Here is a 22,577-nt window from a genome sequence, read left to right as displayed (position 1 = left end):
GTGGGGAAAGTGTGCCACAGATTGATAATTGTTCCATTTCTTTTTAATTGATGGCAGTGTGATCACAAGACTAGGTTATACCACGTGGGGACGAGGTTTTCAAATATTCCTTGGATCACAATTTCAAGAGGACTGGTGTGGTTCCATGATTGCAGTTCTGGCTGGAATAGGCCCTGGAAGTTGCCATTATGCTGTACAGAAACAAAGGACTTAAAAACAGAAGATATGTGATAAGCAAAGGCAACTTGCTATGTTCAGTTTTCTCATCTGTAAAGTAGGAATGGATGGTTTTATTTTTGAAAGAGAATTTAATTTAGAAGGAGATACTGAATGTGAAACACACTTTCTAAGCCACAGAGCACAATACAGATAGTATAATGAAGCACTGACTTATATTCCCAGGGCCTAAATCAGTACTTGGCATTTAATAGACACTCTTGATAATTCCAATTAATAACTTGATTTTAGACCACTAGTAGGCTGACCCTGAAAGGCATTTGGAAGGCTAATTTTACAGCCGAGTACCCTTCCCTGTGCCTATGCTGATCTGTAATGTCAGATGAGCTGTATCTTTTTTTTATATAAAATACATGTTTGTTCTTTTTTTGTGTGTGCTATTGAGGACTGAAACCAGGAGACACTACAATTGAGTTATATCCCCAGCCCATTTTAATTTTTTATTTTGAGACAGGGTCTTCCTAGGTTGTGGAGGCTGGTCTCAATCTTGTGATCCTCCTGCCTCAGCCTAACAAGCTGCTGGGATTACAAGCTTGGATCACTTCTCTGGGCTAGACTGACTGAAGTTTAAGGTTAGTCTTGTATTAAACCATGTTCTCTAAGAGCACAACTAAAGACTTGGAAATTATGTTGTCCTTGGAGGTAAGGAAAGGATATTATGACTAAGTCTGTGATAGTCACTTACCATTGGATTATGTGTTTAACTTCCCCAGCAGCTACCTATGCTTTAGAGAGAGCAAAGATAACACTCTACCTCATTCTTAAGGCATCAAAAGCCTGGGTGGGGACAGCTTTCCAGAGTGGACACTATAGAGGTCTTTCCAAAATCCTTTATGGTTTTCATTTCTCATCACTAACCTCTCCCCCTGCTTTAAATATACTTAATTTTAAATTCACAGCAAAACAGAATTGAAAGTACAGAGACTTCCAACATACCTCTGCACTCCCAGCTTCCCCTAATATCAACATGCTGCACCACAGAGGGTACATTTGTCACAACTGATGAGTCTACATCAACACATCATCATCACCCAGAGTTTATAGTCTAGATTTCTTGGTGGTACACATTCTATAGGTTTGGACAAATGTGTAATGAAATGTATCCACCATTATAGTAGTGTTCAGAATAGCTTCATTACTTGAAAAATGCTCCATGATCCTCTATGATTTCATCTCTCCCTTCAGCCACTGGCAGCCACTGATTTTCTTTTTACTGTCTCCATGGCTTTGCCTTTTCTAGACTGTCACAGAGTTGGAGCTTCTTCATATTTTGATGCAGTGGCACTATATATTTTGTTATATTTCTAACCTGCTAAATTACTGTTAAAAATCAGCTTCCTTGAAATAATTCTGTTTTACATAGTGAGAAGATCAGACACAAAGTTAAGAAACAGAAATGAAGTTAAGCTGTTTCAGACACTTAAGAAAAAGAAATAAGAGAGCAGGAAATGTGAGTATCTATTTGAAACTTAGCACATACGTGAAAAGAAGTCATATCCAGGAACATTTAAGAACCCAAGAAATGCTATGATTTATGCTACATTCTCCTGGGACACCAATTCAGTATAAATGAGAACTAATCTTTAAGTGATAATTTGAGTTTTAGAATTAATCAAGTAAGAGTCAGAGGACAGCCTGATTACCCTTCTTTGTTCTGAAATGACCTAATAAGTTTAGTTTAATTAATACTGTTATCTGGTTTTATTATTTATTCACTTTCCCCTCCAAATGTCTTTCTGGCATATTAATATTAAAAGTCAGTGTTTTGCCTGTGTCAGTGCCAATGTATATTAAATAAGCTCCCTCTTTCCCACTGCCCCCAAGTGACTTTGTATCTTACTTAAAACTTAATTAACAAACACCTGTGGTTTTCTTCCAAGGACTTTTTAATTTTATCATTTTCCTCTTGAATTTTGTACTTTCCATCCTGCCAAAAGAAAATAGCCCAATTTCAAAATTTATCTTATTTATGAGTAAAGTAAGTTCAAAATACCTATATATCAGTTACTTCTTATGAGTTTTTTTTTTTCCCCTGACTGAGCTCTGCATAACTGGTAAAATCAAGCACAACTGTATCTAGCAGACCTGTGTAATCCTCTGGAAATTCAATCAAATAGATGCCTGAATGCTACAACAACTTCTACAGCCTATGTATTCAGAGAGTTTTCTACTCTGAAGAATGAGGTAAAGTTCCACCTGCATATTGATACCAATGCTCTTAAGCCCTGTCTGGGCAGTTTTTAGGGACAAATTCTGTGGCATGAGAACATGTATGTGTACACACACACACACTGCTGCATGCCTTGAATTGCAGTCCATCTGCTTCTAAAAGTGGAATCTGTGTTCTTAGACCATTCAACTATCAAAGAAGGGAGGTTAATGTACTATTTATCCTTCTAGAAACTCTACTACAAGGCAATTCTAGATTGAAAAACTTAAACTCACTGATAAAATAAGGTAAGACTTAAGTAAACCTTTGTAACTCCTTCATATTTTGTTCACTAAACTTAATAAAGATAGCATGCTTATATAGAATGGCTCTTTACATACTTTAAAAAATTAGCGGTGGTTACTATTACAATGCATTTACATTTACCATTTTTTTTTTGGTATCAGAGATTGAACCTAGGAGCACTTAACCACTGAGCCACATTCCCCAGCTCTTTTTAAATTTTTTATTTTCAGACAGAGTCTCTCAAAGTTGCTTAGGGCCTTGCTCAGTTGCCGAGGCTGGTCTTAAACTTGCTATCCTCCTGCTTCAGACTCCCGAGCTGCTCCCATTTTTTTTTTTTTTTTAAAAAAAACTCTTTGGCAAATTAACAGCTCATTCTCTAGAAATTTTAAATAAGAATTGTATATAGGTTTTACTTTATTATATATAATAACATACATAAAGGAGCCAATTTCTTCTCTGTGTTTGATTCAAAAAGTACCTCATGCGTTTTGGACTTCATTACTTGAAGAAATTGGCTCTTGTTTCCTAGTCCCAGAGATGATCTTATCCAATTTTAGCTTCCTCACCACTGCAGGTGCTAGACGACCCTCCTTTTAAGAATGTTTGGTAGGAATTTTTATTTCTGCTCTTTAAAACCACTCTGTTACTTCCCCTTCCTTAAACCTTGTTCCCTCTAATTATTTCTAAAAGAAATTCCTAGAGTATGCTCAAACTGAAATCCTCATGACTTAGAAATACTAGCAGAAATCCAAGAAGCATGTTTTTGTTAAGCTACCACAAAAATCTTAAAAAATTATTATTACAATCCCCTTTCCAAATGAAATCATGAAGACTAGGAATAAAGCTTTCATCTCTCCAGTCCAGCTCATTTGCTGTCTGTATACCAGAGGCCACAGCAATAAGGTATGAAATCCATGGGCTCATCAAGGTAGCCTCTCAAAATTAAAATAAAGTAAATAAACAAGAGAGTAACAAACATTACCACCTTGGGTTCTGGCTTCTGACTCTTTTCTGGGGTGCTCCTGTTGTGTAACCTTCTTTCTTTTTCCTGTTTTAGTTCTAACTCAAGCTGGTTCCTGGGATAGGTGGGAAAGGAAGATTGAAAATTTGAATTTCTGTATTCACATTCCAAACTCTTTTCTTTTTTTTTTTTTAACTTTTTTTTTTTTTGCCAAATCTTTCTCTTAAAGTTGAGTAATTAAGTTTCTTTTGGGGTATTGAGCTTGGGGGCACTCAACCACTGAGCCTTATTTTGTATTTTATTTAGAGACAGGGTCTCAGTGAGTTGCTTAGCACCTCGCTTTTTGCTGAGGCTGGCTTTGAACTCGAGATCCTCCTGTCTCATACTCCTAAGTAGCTGGAATTAAAGGTGTTTGTCACTGTGCCTGGCCAGTAATTAAGTTTTGATGAATTAAAAGTTACCACACATATATGGACAACTAAGCTTTAAAGTACTAAAATACAATAAAACCAATAATATTAAAAAACATAAAACATGCTTAATCTTTCTTGGATGATTATGGATATATTTTAGGATTGCCCAGTGCCTGAAGGACAACTCCTGAATATTGGTATTTTATATGAACTCTTCATTAAGAGTTGTGGTCACTGAAATGACAATAGTATTTGCCATAACCAAAAGACAGCATTTATAAAATTTCAGCAAGATATAGTATCAAAGTATGGTTATTATAGATCCATTTCATATTAATTAGTTGTTCTCTCTTAAAGTTATGTACTCTACCCTCAAACACTACTGATCTCTGTTGCTATGAGCTTTATATCCAACAAAGTTCTATTTGTTTGGAATCAGTGACTTAAGCACAAAAGTGAGTCACATTTGAAATATAATATGGAACAGTGGTTAGTGCTGGAGTCAGAGAAATAGATTTTTGAATGATAGTGTTGTCACTTATTAGCTTAGCTGTCAGTTTAAACACATTTGGCCCTCCCAAGCTTTAACTCCATCTGAAAGTGGGGGCAACAATATAAACTACTAAAAGGATTGCTGTGAAAACACTGGGTGTGTTGAAGAGCTCTGTAAAGTACACGGCACACAGGAGGAATGCAGGAAATACTAACTAATGTTATTACGGCTATGTTGACTATTCATTACTATTTATCTAGGACCCTGCACTCAAATTTCCTAATTCTTTAATTACAAAGGATGTTGACAGGATTTAGGGAATGGTGATATATGTGAAGCTAACGGAATTCCAATCCAGAGAAAAGACAGTAGCTGAGATGGCTGTAAGTCCTGAGATTCCCTTCTTGCTGTCTGGCCTTAGAACTCCCCATGACCACCCTGTCAGCTCAAGCTGCCCTCCCTTCACCGCTGCCTGGTGAGCTCCTCCACTTCCAGCTGTAGACTGTTGATCTTGTCTCCGAAGTCCTGTTTGAAGAGCCGGTTGTCCAATTCAGCAGACTGGCGGCCTCGCTCAGCCTGGCGCAATCTGGATGTGAGCCATATGAACTTGTGATAAAAAACAAAAGCCATGGTGGGGAGGAAGACCAAGTTCACAACACAAAATAAAATAACCCAAGGAGGAAGGCATGGAGAGAGAAAGAAGAAAAAAAACTTTGTAGGACACAGGGGAAAATATTATGAGGGAAAAAAAAGATGGAGAAGAAACAAATTCTAAAGAAAAGCAAGATGAAGGTGAACCAGGCAGAGGAAAATTTTCCAATTTTTTTTTTATTCTAGCACTACAGTTTACAGTCATTAGATGATCAACAATAAAACATCACTTTTTAGAAAATCCATATCCAAAGCCAGCCTCAAGTACATAGTAATTTGAGTTTTTAATTCATATTTTGTTTTTATTTCCTATTTGATTTGGTACTTTTTATTCGCTTTACATACATAATTGGAACTTGTAATTGGGTAACTATCTTAATAAGTGGAATTATAACATTTTTCTGGTCCTTTCCTCAAACCACATATATTAAATCATAGGACATTATACATCAACCTTTAACCAGGCTTCAGATTATTATACAAGGAAAAGCCTTTTTCAGAGTTTGGCTGACTCTTTCCTTTCCATTTCTACCAAGTCATGTGTGACTATGTGGACAAAGAATTCAGCACTGGGCCTTATAAGACTCCTGGCCACATTCTCTGGACAATTCCAATGGATGCTTTCTTCTAAACTTATAATTTTGCACCTATAAGAATCATGTTTTAGAAGGCAAAACACTTGGAGCTTTATATAAAGGAACTTAGAAGCATGCTATGTGTAGTTTAAAAATTTTTATTTTCATGTTTGAGTCCTCCCTCCAAATGCCCATAGAAAAGGCAACTCATCACCACAAAAGGCTGATGCAGATAAGAATGTAGTAAGCATTTTATAGGTGCAAAATGATAAGAACTAATATAAGCTCAAGAGCACAATATCTTTCATAAAGTTGGCTCTAACATATGTTCTTCAATTTGATTTTGGTTTGAGTCTGTGTAAGCATAAAAACATATGGAATCTATCTTACTCTCTTAATTCTGGTTTTGCCAAGTAGAAGGTAAAGAATTTCAAGAGCCGGAAGCAAATGGGTTGTCTTTGTCCCTACCTTAGCAGCTGAAATGCTGTGAAGCATACCAGAATATGAAGGAAAAAAAAAAAAAAAAAAAAAAAAAAACAAACCCAAGCAAACAAAATCCCAAATATTTTGACAAGACCTTTTGACAGAACGAAGGCTTTACTATAAAAGCCTGTATCCCCAAATCAAAAGTCACTTTAAGGAAAAAAAAAAAAATCAAGGTATTTATACAATTATTTACAATGTAAAGCATAGAAAGGGTTAGATTGGTGGTCACTTAGGAAAAGAAGCCCTGCTAATATTGCTTGTGGATACCTACTGGGAACTTTTATATGGACACAGTATCTTCATTTTATCTATTTATTTTATGTGGTGCTGAGGATCGAACCCAGTGCCTCACACATGCAAAGCAAGTGCTCTACCACTTAGCTACAACCCCAGCCCTGGGAACTTTTATTTTTATACTAAATAATAATAAAGAATGTGCTTTATCATTTATTTCTTAATCTGAAATGTTTTTCTAATAACTAAATTGTTAGTTTCCCAGAACCATTAGCAAACCCATCTAAACAAAAAGTAACAGAAATTCTTAATAACAGAAACTAAGGAATAACAGGCAGGAAATCATTATTCATATATACGTCTTATCCTCTTTACTCCAGTAGGAAAAGCAGGATAGATCTGAAAAATGCATAGTGCATTTTATTTATAGGAGAAGAGTGTTTTTATTAAAATTTTTTCTCTCTGAGCTAAAGTGGAATTGCAGAAAAAGTGGCAGAGGTAGAAGATGACAAATATTAGGAGATTTTTCTCAAGCTTCCATAATATGATGTTATCATAAGTTATCTAATTATTAAATTTATCTCTATGTACTTTAAAGAAATATAAGGATGCTTTTTTTTTTTTGTTTGTTGTTGTTGTTCAAAATCACTAAGGCAAAAAAGTTGCAAGCAATCTTGGTTACTGAGAATAGAACTGTAATGAAATACTAAGCACTTATCCTTAGTTTGGGGATTAAACCTACATAACAAAATTGAAAAGGGGTCATGGTCTAAGAGACACAACTACTTTAGAAGAGTCCAAGTTTACATGGTAGTCACCTCTAGTTCATTACATTGCAATGACAGAACAGGCTTGCTGATACAGACATTAACAATGCACCTAGAATCTGATATTACCAAGGAATGGGTTGTAAAGGCATCATTAATATATATATATACAAAGCCTCAATTCTCTGGGCTTTTCTTTTTAAATGCTATTTTTATTTATTGGTCAATTCAGAAGTAATTTCTCAGTTTATTTGGCATTTGGCACCAAATTTCTAACTCTGGGGAGAAAATAATAATAAGGAAAAAACCCCAACCTATTTGTCCAATTGTTATTTTTAAAAGTCCAACAAATACAAAGTCAACTTTTGGTGACATTTTTATGGAATCACAGCTTAAACATAATAACTTTCAGATTTCTTCCTTTTACAATTGACTTGTGATACTGTGAGGTGACCAACTGCAAAATGCCTAATGATGTTTTGGGATCAGTTTATTTGCTGCACTATTTAAGGTCTTTGCCTGTTTCACCAAATCTTTTTCACTAGATGAAATAAAATAAAAATGAAAATGAAGTGAAAGGGAAATGAGGAAATGAATAAACAGGAAACACAAAGATAGCAAGAGAAATAAGTCAGCTTAATATTCAGAGAGGTAAGTCATATTTTATTCTCTCTGCTTTAAATGCCAAGTCTAAATGAGTGAAAAATATGATACATCTCAAAAGTACAATTTAGAAATACTAAAATAAATATATTTGTTATAAACATATAACTGCCTATGAGCAAGTACTTAGCTTACTTTTTTTAATAGATACTTTTTATTTATCACCCATATTAGAGGTTTTGAGTTTATTTATAAATCTGCAGTTAACTTTTAAGTTAAAAATAAATATGCACTGTTGTTTAGTACCTTCCCTCATTAAGAATCATTGGAATAAAAGAAGTCACCTATTCTTCCATTCATTCACATATCTACCAAATTTATGCCTTGTACATTTAAGGTACTGACAGATCCAATGAGGGAACATTTTTGTGTCTGTGTGTGTGGTACTAAGGGTTGAATCCAGGGCCTTAAACATGGTAAGCAAGTGCTCTACTACTGAACTACAACTCCAGCCCTCCCAATGAGGGAGCTTAAAAGATCTTAAAAGATTTGTTAATTAGGGCTGGGGATATAGCTCAAGTCGGCAGAATGCTTGCCTTGAATATACAAAGCCCTGGGTTTAATCTCCAGCACCACCACCACCAAAAAAAAAAATAAATAAAATAAATAAATAAATAAATAATGTTCATTAATCTCAAGGAGCCTATGCTCTCAAAGGAAGGTATGTATTTAAAGGACTATAAGGTAAAGCAGACAGTAATAAGTGCCACTAAGCGGTAAAGATAGAGACAGATATAACGCAATTTCTAGTTGAAAGTAGTTATCAGAAGAAGCTTTGTCTCAGCAGCTCGGGAGACTGAGGCAGGAGGATTGTAAGTTCAAAGCCAGCCTCAGCAATTTAGTGAGGCCCTAAGCAACTGGGAGAGACCCTGTCTCAAAATAAAATATGGTTAAGCGCCCCTGGGTTCAATCCCCAGTACTGAAAAAAAAAAAAAAAAAAAAAAAAAGCAGCTTTGGAGTGTGCTTGAATGGAAAAAATATATCTGAAGAACAAGGAAGCAGGAAGGAGAAGGTCATTTCTAATTGATGGAACTCTCAGCAAAGCAATGGATGAAGAAAGGGGAAAGCATATCCAGGAAGCCATAGTTTAGTTTTTTTCAAGTGCAAAAAGGGTGAAAGGTGTTAAAGGTGGAAACATTGAATGACCCTGGGTGCCATGCTGTGTTCCATCCTGAAATCTTAGCCACGTTTCTCTTGGCTGCTGAGTCAACAACAGTAGTTTCAGACAAATGGAGAATTAAGAACATATCATAGGGCTGGGGATGTGGCTCAAGCGGTAGGGTGCTCGCCTGGCATGCGTGCGGCCTGGGTTCGATCCTCAGCACCACATACAAACAAAGATGTTGTGTCCGCCAAAAGCTTAAAAAAATAAATAAATAAAAATTCTCTCTCTCTCTCTCTCTCTCAAAAAAAAAAAAAAAAAGAACATATCATAGAAAGAGAGATGCTTTGGGCAGAGAGAACTGAAAGACTGGTGGGAGATGGTGGTCAGAGGAAGAAAACTCAAGACCAGTCTCCTGATGGAAGTCAGAGAGGAGACACACACTGCAGATGTCAGTGGAAGCTAAACAACTATTGCGGAGCAAGTAGACAGCAATGGGAGATGGGAGAGAAGAGAGAAGAAGGGTTAAAGAAAGGAAAGATCCATAATAGATCTTTCTATTTCTATTTCTAAACCACCTTTTGGAACCCCTAGCTCACTTAGTGCCAAAGTATTCCAAGACTTTAGTGAGGAACAATAAAATCACACAATTATAAACACATACTTAAAAATTCTTTCATTCTTGAAAGTATACTTCTAAGACTCATCAGTGAAATGGGTTAAATTCCCATTTCTAATATTCAAAGTAATCAGGACAGGCTGACTGACATTTCTTAACAATATTTTCAATGACATCTTAGAACACATAAAATTCAATTGGCTTTCTTTCTCCAGGCATGGCTGATTAGGGTTGGAAGAATTTCATATATTTTTTATTTGCCCAAAGCAGAGCATACTCTCTTCACTTTTAGCACTCTCAGCTCAAAGTATTTCACTAAAGGAATAGCACTTTTTACCTTTGTTCCAGTTGTTTAATGGTAGCAGCCATCTGATTAGTCTTCTCTTCCAAGCGACTGTTTAGTTCACTTTTCTGTTTTACTCCTAAGTCTGAACTCTGTATAGAAAATAATTATAGACTATAACATAAACTTCTTAATTATAATCACATATGCTTTTTGAACCTGATGGTAAGGGGAAAACAGAGAAATATAAATGCTCATACATTTCCAAACAAGAACAAACAAACAAACCCCAAATTCCCAAACCAAAGCTCCAAAAGTAATTTGGTTAAAATCAGTATTATTTATATGCAACCTTATCATAATATCAGAAGGTTCATCAATTTATCATGTTCCATTTAAAATCTAATGGAATACATAACTCAGCTGGCATCTTAAGATAGAGAGTATAAATTGTAGGATTAAAAAAGACCCCAACCAGTTTTGCAATATGAAAAGTGGGCTTGATTTTTCAGAACACAATAGAGAATCTTATGAGAGTCTGATCCTTTTTTTGTATGTGTATGTAATACTAGGAATTGAACCCAGGGCCTCATACATGCTAGGCAAGTGTTCTACCACTAAGCTACATCTCCAGTCCTTTTTAAAATTTCATTTTGAGACAGTCTTGCTATGTTGCCCAGACTGGCCTTGAAATGTGATCCTCCTGTCTCAGCCTCCCCTCAGCTGGGATTCTGGGTTGTGTCAGTGCTTAGTGACTCTTCCCTCTTAAAGTGTGATTCTACAGAACAAGAAAGATGGAGGGGAGCTCCACTATTTCAGAAAGCTGGTGAATCTATTCCTCATATTTCCCCTACCTGCAGCTTAAAAGCAAGTTCATGCTTGAGAGCCCTGAGATCATCCAGCTGCTGCCGCAGAGACACCAGGGCATCCTGCTTCTCACAGACATCCTTCTCCAGCATCTTCATAGCCAATTCCATCTCCTGTCTCATGCTGATCTGGATCTCCAACTCTTTTTCAACATCCTGCCGCCAGAGGTGAATGAACTGATTATACTCCCTTTCCTCAACTAAGTACAACCATAAAATTTCACAGGAAGGGTAGACCAAAACCCTCAGGTCTGAATATTCTGGTAAAATAGCCAAAAGCCATCATTCATTTTCAGAGACATTAACAATAAGAACAATGAAGTATAACATCTGTTTGATAATGTACAAATCTAAAAAATTACTAGGTTAAAGACAATGCTATTTATGATCAAAATATGCACACACTTGGGATACTGTGACAATGCATAAGTCCTATTATAGAAATATACATAAAGTGTTATAGTAGAAGCACAAACTGAAGTAGTTGCAATTCTCCAAAATTTAAATGTTGATATATTCAAGAACCCAAGGAACCCAGAGTATACTCTGGGTCCCCAAGGATAACATCTCAACTATTAGGAATTATCAATACAGCTAACTGAATTTTTAGATTCACTTAACATGAAACTCCTTTTTGTTTCAACCATTATGACTGTAACGTTATTCAGATCAGCAAAGATACAGAGACCTGAGCTGTGTCTAAGATGTTATCTAGCACCTTGCCTATTTCTTGCCTTCTTAACAAATATTTATCTTATTTCTTATTATGATAAAAGAATACAAAAATTTTAAGATTTTTATTATGTGCTACTTAACTGAGACACCCCTCTTAACATGATTAGCACGATATAAAATGAATCATGCTATATCTGAAAATCTGACATATTATTTCTAGGACCTTCCTTGTAAGAAGTATTTTGAGATCAATTTACAAACACATAGAAGGCAGATACTAAATAACATTACTATGTTTTCAGACAATCTTAAGTTCTGCTGTACACTGTTAATTTGTAATAACTTTTTATTACATATAAATCACCCCTTATTTTTTATCTTTTCCCTATTCCTAGAGACACTATGGGGGGGGAGGGGTCCTTTTGTTTGTCATCCTATCTGAATTCAGGAAGAATTAATATGCTAATAGCAAGGTTTATTGATACTTATGAATCTTAAACACATACTACACATATATATTTTAATTTCTAAGAGTAATACTGGACAATAAAATTTCCTATATGTATATATATTAGAGTGAGAATAAACTCAGGAATAATAGGTAAAAATAAGATAATCTACATTCATGATTCCTATTAAGGGGATGATGTCAAGCTTTGCAGTGGTAAGGACTGAGGGAGGAGTGGGGATAAGTAAGTTCTATATATCTAGTGTTCCTGAAATATAAAGAAAAAAAAAAAAAAAGCAGGAGGTAGTTTTGAGAAAGCCACACAGGGAATGTGAGTTAAAAAAAAAGTTAAGAAACAGTTTTCAGAATTATAAAAAAGTTATATATAGAATACTACTGATATTCCAGATCTTGGTCTATAAGGTAAAATCTCTTAGGCCATTTCACGTGTTCCTGAAATACTAGAACTTAGGCAAAGTTTACCAATCGTAATTGTGTCTCCTCCTTTAAATGCTTTCTTGCTTCACTTAGTGCTTGTCCTTCTGCAGTCCTGTCTTGCTTAGGACCCTTGAAAAGAAATAAAGTATTGAATATTTAGGGATTTAAATAACCTACACAGCATTAGCAGATACTGGCATTGCTATTTAGTAAAGAAAAATGATGATACATATGGTGTTGTGCTGTGGGGATGGGAGACGAATTTGTAAACCCTGGAGCCAGGTTCTGCATACCCAAGGTCGCTGCTGTGTGGAGACTGGGTGAAGCCACCATCTCCATGTCTGATCAGGAAGCAAAACCTTCAGTCGAGGATTTGGAGAACAATAATACATTAAACTCAAAGCCATTGGACAGGATAACACTGAGATTCACTTTAAAGTGAAAATGACAACACATCTCAAGAAATTCAAAGAATCATACTGTCAAAGACAGGGAGTTCCAATGAATTCACTCAGGTTTCTCTTTGAAGGTCAGAGAATTGCTGATAATCATACTCCAAAAGAACTGGGAATGGAGGAAGAAGATGTGATTGAAGTTTATAAGGAATAAAAAAGGAGTCATTAAATGGTTTAGATATTGGGTTTTTTTTTCTTTTCCCTCAATCCTTTTTTATTTTTAAAAGTAGTTCTTTCGTAATGTGGTGTTCAAATGGAATTGAAAACTGGCACCCATCTCTTTAAAACAGGGTCTCACTGAGTTGCTTAGCACCTTGATTTTGCTGAGGCTGGCTTTGAATTCACAATCCTCCTGCTTCAGCCTCTGGAGCTGCTGGGATTACAGGCATGCACCACTCCACCATTGTTTGTTTTCACTGTGCTGATTTTTTGGTGATCAAACCTCAGCTCCCTTCGTATTGCCCTCTCCTTTTAAAAAATTACACGTGTACACAGAGAGGCCACCTTTTTCAGGACTGCATTTTCAGGCTTGTGGTGGTAAATAAGATCGACCAATGTGAGTACCTATAATGACTTTCCAATTGGCCCTGAAGTTCTAGCACGTGATTGCTTCATTCCTGGACTGTGACTTTCAGTGGGAGATGGAAGTTTTTCAGAGAATTGAATTGTAGGAAAATGACCTTTCCTTAAGTTGATGCTACTTTTAAAATCTGAATGTTTGGACCAAAAGAGGAGGAATAAAGCTTTGGAGTCAAGATGACAGATATGATGAGAGTAATGACACGCTCCAAAGATGGCTTCACTGAAGAGAAAGCATTTTAAGATTAACACCAACAAAAACAACAATCTTGTCAGACGACCCTGGAAAAGTTCTAATTTTCATTAGCAGTTAATAAAGTTATTCATGCAGAAGTGTATACAACAGAACACTGCTCCTCTGATTTTATTTGTACTTTTGGCCTGGGATATGGGTTTTAAATGGACATTGTATCAGCTTCATTAAAATAAACAATATTTGTAAAAACCTTTTAAAAATGATGATACCTAAGCACTTACAACAATGAATGAAGACAGTAAGGAAACTGAAGAAGTCAAGTACATTTAAAAAGTCAGGCAGAATTGGAAGTTTCCTGCTTTATTTAAAAATCCTAAGATAAGTTAATGAGACAGAGCCAGACATGGTGGTATAGGCCATAATTCCAGCTATTCAGGAGGCTGAGGCAGGAGGATCATAAGTTTGAGGCCTCAGCAACTGAGTGAGAGTCTGTCTCTAAATAAATAAATAAATAAATAATTTTAAAAAAGGGCTGGGGCCTGGGGTTGTGGTTCAGTGGTAGAGCACTTGCCTAACATGTGTGTTGCAATCCTCAGCACCACATATAAATAAATGAATAAAACAAAGGTCTATCAATGTCTTAAAAAAAAAAAAGGCCCAGGGATGTGGGGCTGGGGTTGTGGCTCAGTGGTAGGTAGAGTGCTCGCCTCGCACATCTGAAGCACTGGGTTCGATTCTTGGCACCACATAAAAATAAATGAATCAAATGAAGTTATTGTGTCCATCTACAACTTAAAAAAAAAAAAAGGCTGGGGATGTAGCTCAGTGGTAAAGTTCTCCTGGGTTCAAGCCCCAGTATTAAAAACCAAAAAAAAAAAAAAAGTCTTAGGTGTTTTAAAAATCAGTCTTTAAATTAAAATAACATATTCACTTTAAAACATTAGCTGGGCTAAAGGTTCAAATGATACTACATTAATTCTCCAGAGATCTCATATAGTGTCTTACAAGTATCCAGAGATCACAGCTAAAAATACATAGGTCATCAAAGGCTATTCTGAGCATTCACAGTAATTTCTTGAAGTCTATGCATTAGTCAAAGAACCTACACATACAAAACTGCTTTTGTTCCCACTCAGAGCAAATTACTTGTTAGGAACAATTTTAATAATTTAAAATTATGGATATAAATTATATCCTCTAATTAAGGTAGCTTGGAAAAGTACCAAGGTTTACAAAAATTAATTAGACATGTATAAAAATTTGGTCCTTTAGGAGATAAAGTTATCTAGAAAATTCATTTATAAGGTAACTCCCAGTGATATGATATAAAGGAAGTGTCACTTAACAAAACAGTAACAGCACAAAAATAATGGCATATTTAATATCACAAATATCAATTAATTATGGTACAAATCCTTAATACAACAACAACAAAAAAGGAACAAAATTAGATTTTCTTGAAGTTAAACATTATGTAGGTAGAGTGAAGCCAAGGAGCATGATGTAAGGGAAAGGGCAAAACCTCTCCATTCCTTCTATCATGCACTCAATTATGCATGGAGACAAGGTAAAAACTGTGCCTGATATATGCAAATGTCTGCATCTCCTCTAGAGACTCCCCTCTATAGCTAACACATCACATACACTCTATGAATGTTTTATAAATCCAGTTAATATTCACCTTTCGATTGGATTCCAATATGTAGGAGCTCTCTTCTTTAACTCGTTCCATTTCTTCTTGCAAGGTAATAATTCTGTTGTTTGCGACTGCAAGCTGTTGGTGAAATTTTATTTATTTTTGTATTAATAGCATAAAATAATTTATGATCTGCTAGGCAACAATTTTTAGGCTTGGATAGTCTTAGAAATAAAGAAACTATTTATAACCCAATGAAAAATGTTCTTAAAAGGAACTCAGGAGAAATATCTTTAATGTAGGTTAAAAAAAAAAATCTCCTGGGCTGGGGTTGTGGCTCAGTGGTACAGTGCTTTCCTAGCATGTGCTTGCCTAGGCACTGGGTTTGATTCTCAGCACTGCATATAAATAAATGAATAAAATAAAGGTCCACTAACAACTAAAAATATATTTTAAAATCTCCTGTTGCTGATTTTAAAATAAAATTTTTAAAAAGTTTTCATATATTTATTTATTTATATGGTGCTAAGAATTGAACCCAGTGCCTCAACTGCTATGCCATACTGCCTCAATACAGCAGCAAAAGAACTTCAGTAGAAATGTTTGTGCTGGACTGCTTAAAACCTTGTGGGATAGATTTTAAGGGTCATATCCATAAATTAAAGCTTCATATATATATACTCTTCATTCAAAATTAAAGCCCACAGAGCTGAGAAACAAGCATTTAAAATTAAAATATTTGTTCTGAAGGAATAGCATATTCCTGATCAGTGCATCAATTTGATTTTGTTTAACCAAATTTATCTCACTGAATACAACAGGTCCATTACAATTAGAAACAGAGAAGACAAGCTCTTTGCAATAATTTGGATAATTTTACTTGAGGATTTTCATAGACCCATCTAATGCTGCTGGGTGCAGTGGCATACACCTGTAATCCCAGCAGCCTGGGAGGCTGACACAGAAGGATTGCAAGTTCAAAGCCAGCCTTGGCAAGTTAGCGAGACCCTGTCTAAAAATAAAAAATAAAAAGGGCTGACAATGTGGCTCAGTTTTAGAGTGCTTGCTTGGAACAGCCCTGGGTTCAATTCCCAGCAAAATACACACACACACACGCACGCACTCACACACATCTAATGCTATTAAAGAAAAAAAATTGTAGCTTAGTCTTTGGCAAATTAGGGAAAATAGCTTCATTAATCAGAAGGAACATATGAGGTTATTTTTTTCTTTAGGAACTTATTCTAAGAGCTTTCACATATCTGTTATTATCTGATCTTCTAAGTAATGGTGAGATTATAAGGGGGAGTATAAACACTCCATTTGCCAGTGAGGGAATTGGGCCTCTTAGAGGTCAACTGACTCAGGAGCACATGACACATAAATAGCTTAACAAGTAAGCAGAAATTATTGGTCTTTTGACCAGTGATCTTTATTTTATCTTACTGTCCCAAGAAGAATATAAGAATATAGAGAGTAAGAAGCTTGTCTGTCTGAAACATATAAATCAATGTCCAACACATATAAATCTTTGTGTAATTATAGCACCTAGTGCCTAAAATGTTATTTGAATGACTAAATGATGAATATCATGCTATATGCTAAATATTTATTCTAGGACAGCTCAGATAAAACATTTTCATAAAAGATACTTAGAAAACATGCCTATGCAGTCTAACTGGGTTAAATGAGAATCCCGGGATAAGCCAACTAACCAGTCAGGTAAAAAAGGAGTTATATACTATAGTAGATATATTTGAAAAGTCAAATCCTTCATTTCTAAGGTTACATAGAAATTACTGATTTCATTAATACACATTATTAAATTTTATAGGTCAAAGAATTTCCAAAACACTTACCTCCTCTGTGAGTTTAGTGTTTGATTTTTCTAATGCATCTACTTTTGCCTGAAGGTTGTTTACAGTAGCACTACCAAGAGAAAAACAATGGTCTCTTTTGAAAACAATACCCTGAACTTTCCTTTTGAAATACCCATACTTATCATTCATTCATTGTCTAATGTCTATAATTTTTGATAGACTATTAGGCTCTAAGACAGCTTACAAAAGGCTGTGTCTGCCTTAGCTGCTGTATCTTTGGTATTAGAATTCGTATTAAGTATTTGTTCAATAAAAAAAGAGCTAATGAGCTACATGTAAATTTCAGGGTTTACCTATATAAAGCATAAATAGGCTATATGAATTAAATGCTTTACATGTACCAAGCACTGTTCTAAATTATTTAACTTGCATAATTTTATTCTTTCAACAGCTCTATGTGTTAGGTGTCTCCAATTACAGATAAAGAAACTAAGGCATGGAAATTAGAATAAATAATTTAATATAAGAGTCATATTTATATGACTTGTATATGAAATACAAGGGACCCAGAGATATATAGGAACTAAATTACTGAATTTAGTTTAATACTAAAATAAGTGGCTTTATCACTGCACCAAGTGGGCTGCCAATTTCAAATATCTGTGCCACACATTTTAAAATTCTTAACTGAATGTATTTATTTACTTAATCACTAAATTACTGTTTTATAGTCTCTTATATTGCTTTTCACTAAGGGTCACCAAAACAGTTAAATCTCACTTATCTAATGTCTAACTCAGTGCCTAACAATCAGGAATTCTATATTTATATATTTGTTGAACATTGTCTGAATTTATCCTCATTGCTTATCATTTTATACTTCCTTTCTCTCCCAACAAAACCCCAGTAAAGTAATATTATTTATTCATTCTTTACTTCAGATGTCTGTTGAGTTCTTCTACATAGTTCTTCTGGTCCAGAATTGCAGTAATCTGACCATCCCTGGAAGAAAAAGAGAAGTAATAAAAATAAAATAAATAATGTTAGAAACACTACCCATCTCATCTTTTCATAAAACATGAGAAGAAAATTGGGGCACATATAGTGAACAAAATAAACATGATGCATAATAACCCTCTCCACATATCAACAAGAAGGACTTGGAAGTTTAAAAATAAAAGGCTACATTAATAAAGCCCCTGCTATAGCTTATAAATCTTTTTTTTTTTTAAATATTTTTTCTATTGTCAATGGACCTTTGTTTTATTTATTTATATGTGGTCCTGAGAAATGAACTCATGGCCTCACCATGCTAGGCAAGCACTCTACCACAGAGCCACAACCCTAGCCCGCTTATAAATCTTAATAACTTAGGTTATAGGCCATAAACTTCTCTATCAGTGGCATTTACGTTTAAAAAGTTTTTTTCTTGCAAGTTAATACATTTTTTTCAGCTTCACTAGTATTATTCATAGCAAAAATTTTATATTCCCCATAGGAAATGAATTAAACTCACTTATAGTATAATGTAGCTGTTCCCAAAGGCTATATATTTACCTTTAAGTGCTATTTTTATTCAAAGCAAGTGGTAAAAAAGGCTTGTAAAGGTTAAGTCCTTATTATTACAAGGGAAATAAAGTGTGGAAAAATGAGGTTCATTTAGAACCAACTAACCTATAAAAGGCACAAATTCAAATGATATACTTTTTCTTTCTCTCTTTTGGCAGTGCAGGGGACCGAACTCAGGGCTACCTGTGTGCTAGGCATGTGCACTACAGTAACTGCTCTAACACTGAGACACATCCCAAGCTCCTACAGATGACATAAGCTTAAACTCAAAGTCAAAGATTAAAAATATCAGACTAATTATGCTTTCAACTGCTAAATACATAAAGGATATAAGGTATACTTCTGATCTCTAATCAGCAAGTACCACAGTATTTAAATTTTTCTATTTGAAATAATATTTGCTTAATAAGAAAGTTGCAAAGTTGTACAGAGTTGCCATATACCTTTCACTCAATTCCCTCAATGTTAATATTTTATATAACCCCATGCTGCATATTTCATATTGCAAATTTTAAGCAACTGACATTGTAATTCCTTTGGTCAAAAAGATCATGTTTTCAAATATTACTTTAAGAGATGAAGAATTTGATTATTTCATAATTTTAATTTTGTTTGCCTGAACCACACAACAGAAAATTATTTAACTAAATGGATTTAGTAGGAGGCACAAATAGTCAGATATTTTTAAAGCTATATCATCAGAAATTCTTTTGGCAAGTCAGTTAAATCTGTATTGTTATAAACTTTAAATATGACCAAAGGGGAAAAAAATACTACAAAGGAAAAAAGAAATCTAATTTTCTTTGCACATACCCTTCACTACCTTTACTGCTGTTCCCATCCTTGAGATACATTGAAAAATCTATAACTCCAACCTACAGAGAGAATTTTCAGAATTTAATACAAATTTTGATGCTTTTTCCAAGGCATAAAACAATGTCTTTTTGTAAGAGTAAAACAAAAAACAAACAACAGCAAAATGTCTCTTTCTAGGCACTCAAAATAATAAAATAGTCATGATAATCACCAGAAATTTTTAATACAAATACAATGTTTCGCTTTTTTTCCCCTTTCAGCATGGGGTATTGAACCCAGGACACTCTACCAATGATACTTCCCAGCCCTTAATGTTTTACCTTTAATTTAATCAAGAATTGCTGTGAGTTAGAAGTATAGGATCAAGATTATATCAATAGGACTAGGAAACCAGATCATTAACTGAGACAGTCAACAGAATACTTAATGTATATAAGGTTTAAAGTTTCTTTCTCTTTTACTTATTTCAGGCATTCTGCTACTGAATTTCTGTTTGCTTTTAGGGATAAGTTTTTAAAAGTTAAATTATAAAAATAATGCACATTTCCCTGTGGTGTCTATTCTTTCAAAGCTTCATTGATGCACATATCTTCATTTTTCAAGATTTGCTATTTAATTATTCAGCTTATTCAGAATATTCTAGTATAAAATTTTTTTAAAAATCAAGATTGAGTCATATTTTGTCTTATATTTTCTCAGAGTAAAACCTAACAGAAATTCATCATAATATTTCACACAGAAGAGGTAAGAAATAATAATAGTGAAAAAGCAATTACTGGGCAATTAATATGTGCTAAGGCTAAATCTAAGTGAATTATGTATACTAACTTCTTTATTCCCCACAAAACCCCATTAATTACTCTCTCTCTCTCTCTCTTTTTTTTTTTTTTTTGTATTGGGGATTGAACCCTAGGTAGTGTCTTGCTTAGTTGCTTAGGGTCTCCCTAAATTGCTGAGCCTGGCCTTGTACTTGTGATTCTCCTGCTTTAACCTCCTGAGTCACTGGGATTATAGGCTAACATGCCTAGCTTATTTATACTCTTAAAAAAAAAAATCCCTACATTATATCAAGGAATCTGAGGCACCAAGAAACTAAGTACCTACATAATTTATTTAGCTAGAAAATGAGGAAGACAATTTAAAACTAAGCAGTTTGGCTTTAGAGTCTTTAATCTTAAAGACCATGCTCTACTTGTTCTACTGGGTTGCTTTTTTTTTTTTGGATGGTACTGGGGATTGAACCTAGGTGCACTCTACCACTGAGCTACATCCCCAGCCCTTTTTAATTCTTTATTTTGTGACAGGGTCTCACTAAATTGCCCAGGCTGGCTTTGAACTTGGGATTCTCCTGTCTTAGCCTCCTAACTTGCTGGGATCACAGGTGTGTGCCACTTTACTGGCTTTTTAATATATTTAACAGCAATTGCAACCAAGATACTAAATTTGAAAAATATTCTAGAAGACAAAAATCTAATTTTTCATACATCAAAACTAAAGGAAATCCCATTTATGATTCTCCTCTTAGTTGATATAATCTAATTAACCCAATTCCTGAGATAACAGAACCCAAAGTGACACACTTGGTTAAATGAGTATTATTTCCATACCTGAGAGTCCAAATCTTCTCCTTTCATACAAAAATTTGCATCAATGACATTCAGACCCACCAACAGACCAGCAATTATAGCTCCTTCCTCTTCCATCATGAGGGCATTTGGTTCATAGAATTCACTGTAAGAGAAATACAGACTATTCTACTATAATAAAACCTCAAAAATCCAATGATATAATCATGAAGGAAAGAGAAAAATGCTTGCCTCATGGTTAATATGGTCATCTATGATAATAGTGACAAAGTTTTAAAAGAAGAAAGTGTTTCATAAATATTTTATTTTAGATAGCAGGTGCACGAATAGACTCTTCAGATAATAAGTGATCTGGTTGAAAAAAAGATGATCAGATGGTATTTTTATTGAAGTGAGTATTTAGATTTTTCTGATATATTTATATTTGTGATGCATCACTGGATACTTCTGAAATCTTTTATGCATTTTAAAATTTTATTTGGTTTGAGTTTTAAAAGTTAATACCTTCTTAAAATTTTTTTATTTTTAATTCTGTTTAAAAATAACATTCCTTCAATGCAGTAAGTAAACATCTTACAAATGTGAACAGATGAATTATATATATTAATTTTTGCTTAATTAGCAAAAATGAGCAAACATGCATAATAGGTTGAAAATGATTTAAAAACACCTGTTCAAGTCTTTTGCCTATTTTTTAAAAAATAATTTATTAGTTGTTAATGGACCTTTATTTATTTATTTATTTATAGGTAGTGCTGAGAATTGAGCTCAGTGCCTCATACATGATAGGCAAGCATTCTACCACTGAGCCACAACCCCAGCCCATCTTTTGCCTATTTTTATATTGCTTATACGTTTTTTCTTACTGGATTGGTAGTTTTAAAATACACCTTGAATATGAAACTTTTGTTGAATATATGTATTATGTATTAGAATCATCTTTCACTCTGTGAAAGATGGGCTCTTTCTTAATATTAAAGAGAATCTTGATGAATCTAAGTTCTTCATTTTAATGTGGCCCAAATTATCCATTTTTCTCCTTTTACAAGTAGCAAAATTTTGCCTTCTTTTTCTTTTAAAAGTTTTATTGTTTTGTCTTTCCTACTTACATCTATGATCCATCTGGAATTTTGGGGCTGTTTTTAAATTTAATGCTACATGTCAACTTCTTATCTTACTGAGCCTGGGCACACACTAAGGTGTCAAAGTCTTCTCTGTTTTCTGGAGGTATTAAGATTTGGAATGCCCTGCAAAAAACCATGTATGTCAGAGTGATAGAGCATACATAGTATAAAACATCCATTTGGAAATACAAGTATGTGAAGTGTGATAGTAAATATTAGTAAAATTGTTATGAATCAACTATTTCTTATAAAATGAAAAATTTGTATGATTCAGTTTTATGACAGAACACATCAAGGGAAAAAGAAAGTTCAAAATGGTGTTCATACCTGAGAAGTTCCTTCTTATTGATCAAGGCTTTCATATATTCTGAAAGTTTCTTTTGCATTAATGCCAAACGAAGCCAGGCTCTTCCTCTGCCTACTGGTGTCC

The 22,577-nt window shown here is 34.4% G+C and overlaps 1 protein-coding gene and 1 pseudogene across 9 annotated transcripts in view; one reads left to right on the top strand and one right to left on the bottom strand.

Moving 5' to 3' along the window:
• Window positions 1–22,577, bottom strand: part of Rufy3 (RUN and FYVE domain containing 3) — a 76,384-nt gene that overhangs the window by 4,712 nt on the left and 49,095 nt on the right. For 4 of the 9 annotated variants that reach the window (XM_046428695.2, XM_058574030.1, XM_046428696.2 and 1 more), the window contains 12 exons: window positions 22,475–22,576; window positions 21,045–21,168; window positions 19,435–19,496; window positions 17,989–18,054; window positions 17,092–17,161; window positions 15,278–15,370; window positions 12,412–12,495; window positions 10,794–10,961; window positions 9,994–10,091; window positions 5,026–5,145; window positions 3,678–3,768; window positions 2,100–2,164 (listed from right to left, as the gene is read on the bottom strand). In XM_046428695.2, coding sequence (XP_046284651.1) covers window positions 2,100–2,164; window positions 3,678–3,768; window positions 5,026–5,145; window positions 9,994–10,091; window positions 10,794–10,961; window positions 12,412–12,495; window positions 15,278–15,370; window positions 17,092–17,161; window positions 17,989–18,054; window positions 19,435–19,496; window positions 21,045–21,168; window positions 22,475–22,576 — 1,143 coding nt within the window. Of the gene's footprint in view, window positions 1–2,099; window positions 2,165–3,677; window positions 3,769–5,025; window positions 5,166–5,367; window positions 7,814–9,993; window positions 10,092–10,793; window positions 10,962–12,411; window positions 12,496–15,277; window positions 15,371–17,091; window positions 17,162–17,988; window positions 18,055–19,434; window positions 19,497–21,044; window positions 21,169–22,474; window position 22,577 lie in introns of those variants that run through there. The other 5 variants (XM_046428701.2, XM_046428703.2, XM_046428702.2 and 2 more) reach the window with 3 other exon arrangements.
• Window positions 12,704–12,998, top strand: LOC124082231 (small ubiquitin-related modifier 1-like; annotated as a pseudogene).

The sequence above is a fragment of the Marmota monax genome, unplaced genomic scaffold (assembly GCF_021218885.2).
Source record: "Marmota monax isolate L192 unplaced genomic scaffold, Marmota_monax_Labrador192_F-V1.1 WCK01_AAM20220418_F8-fsc00132, whole genome shotgun sequence".
NCBI lineage: Eukaryota > Metazoa > Chordata > Mammalia > Rodentia > Sciuridae > Marmota > Marmota monax.
The sequence above is the reverse complement of the archived record's forward strand: the minus strand, read 5'-3'. Positions and strand labels throughout refer to the sequence as shown.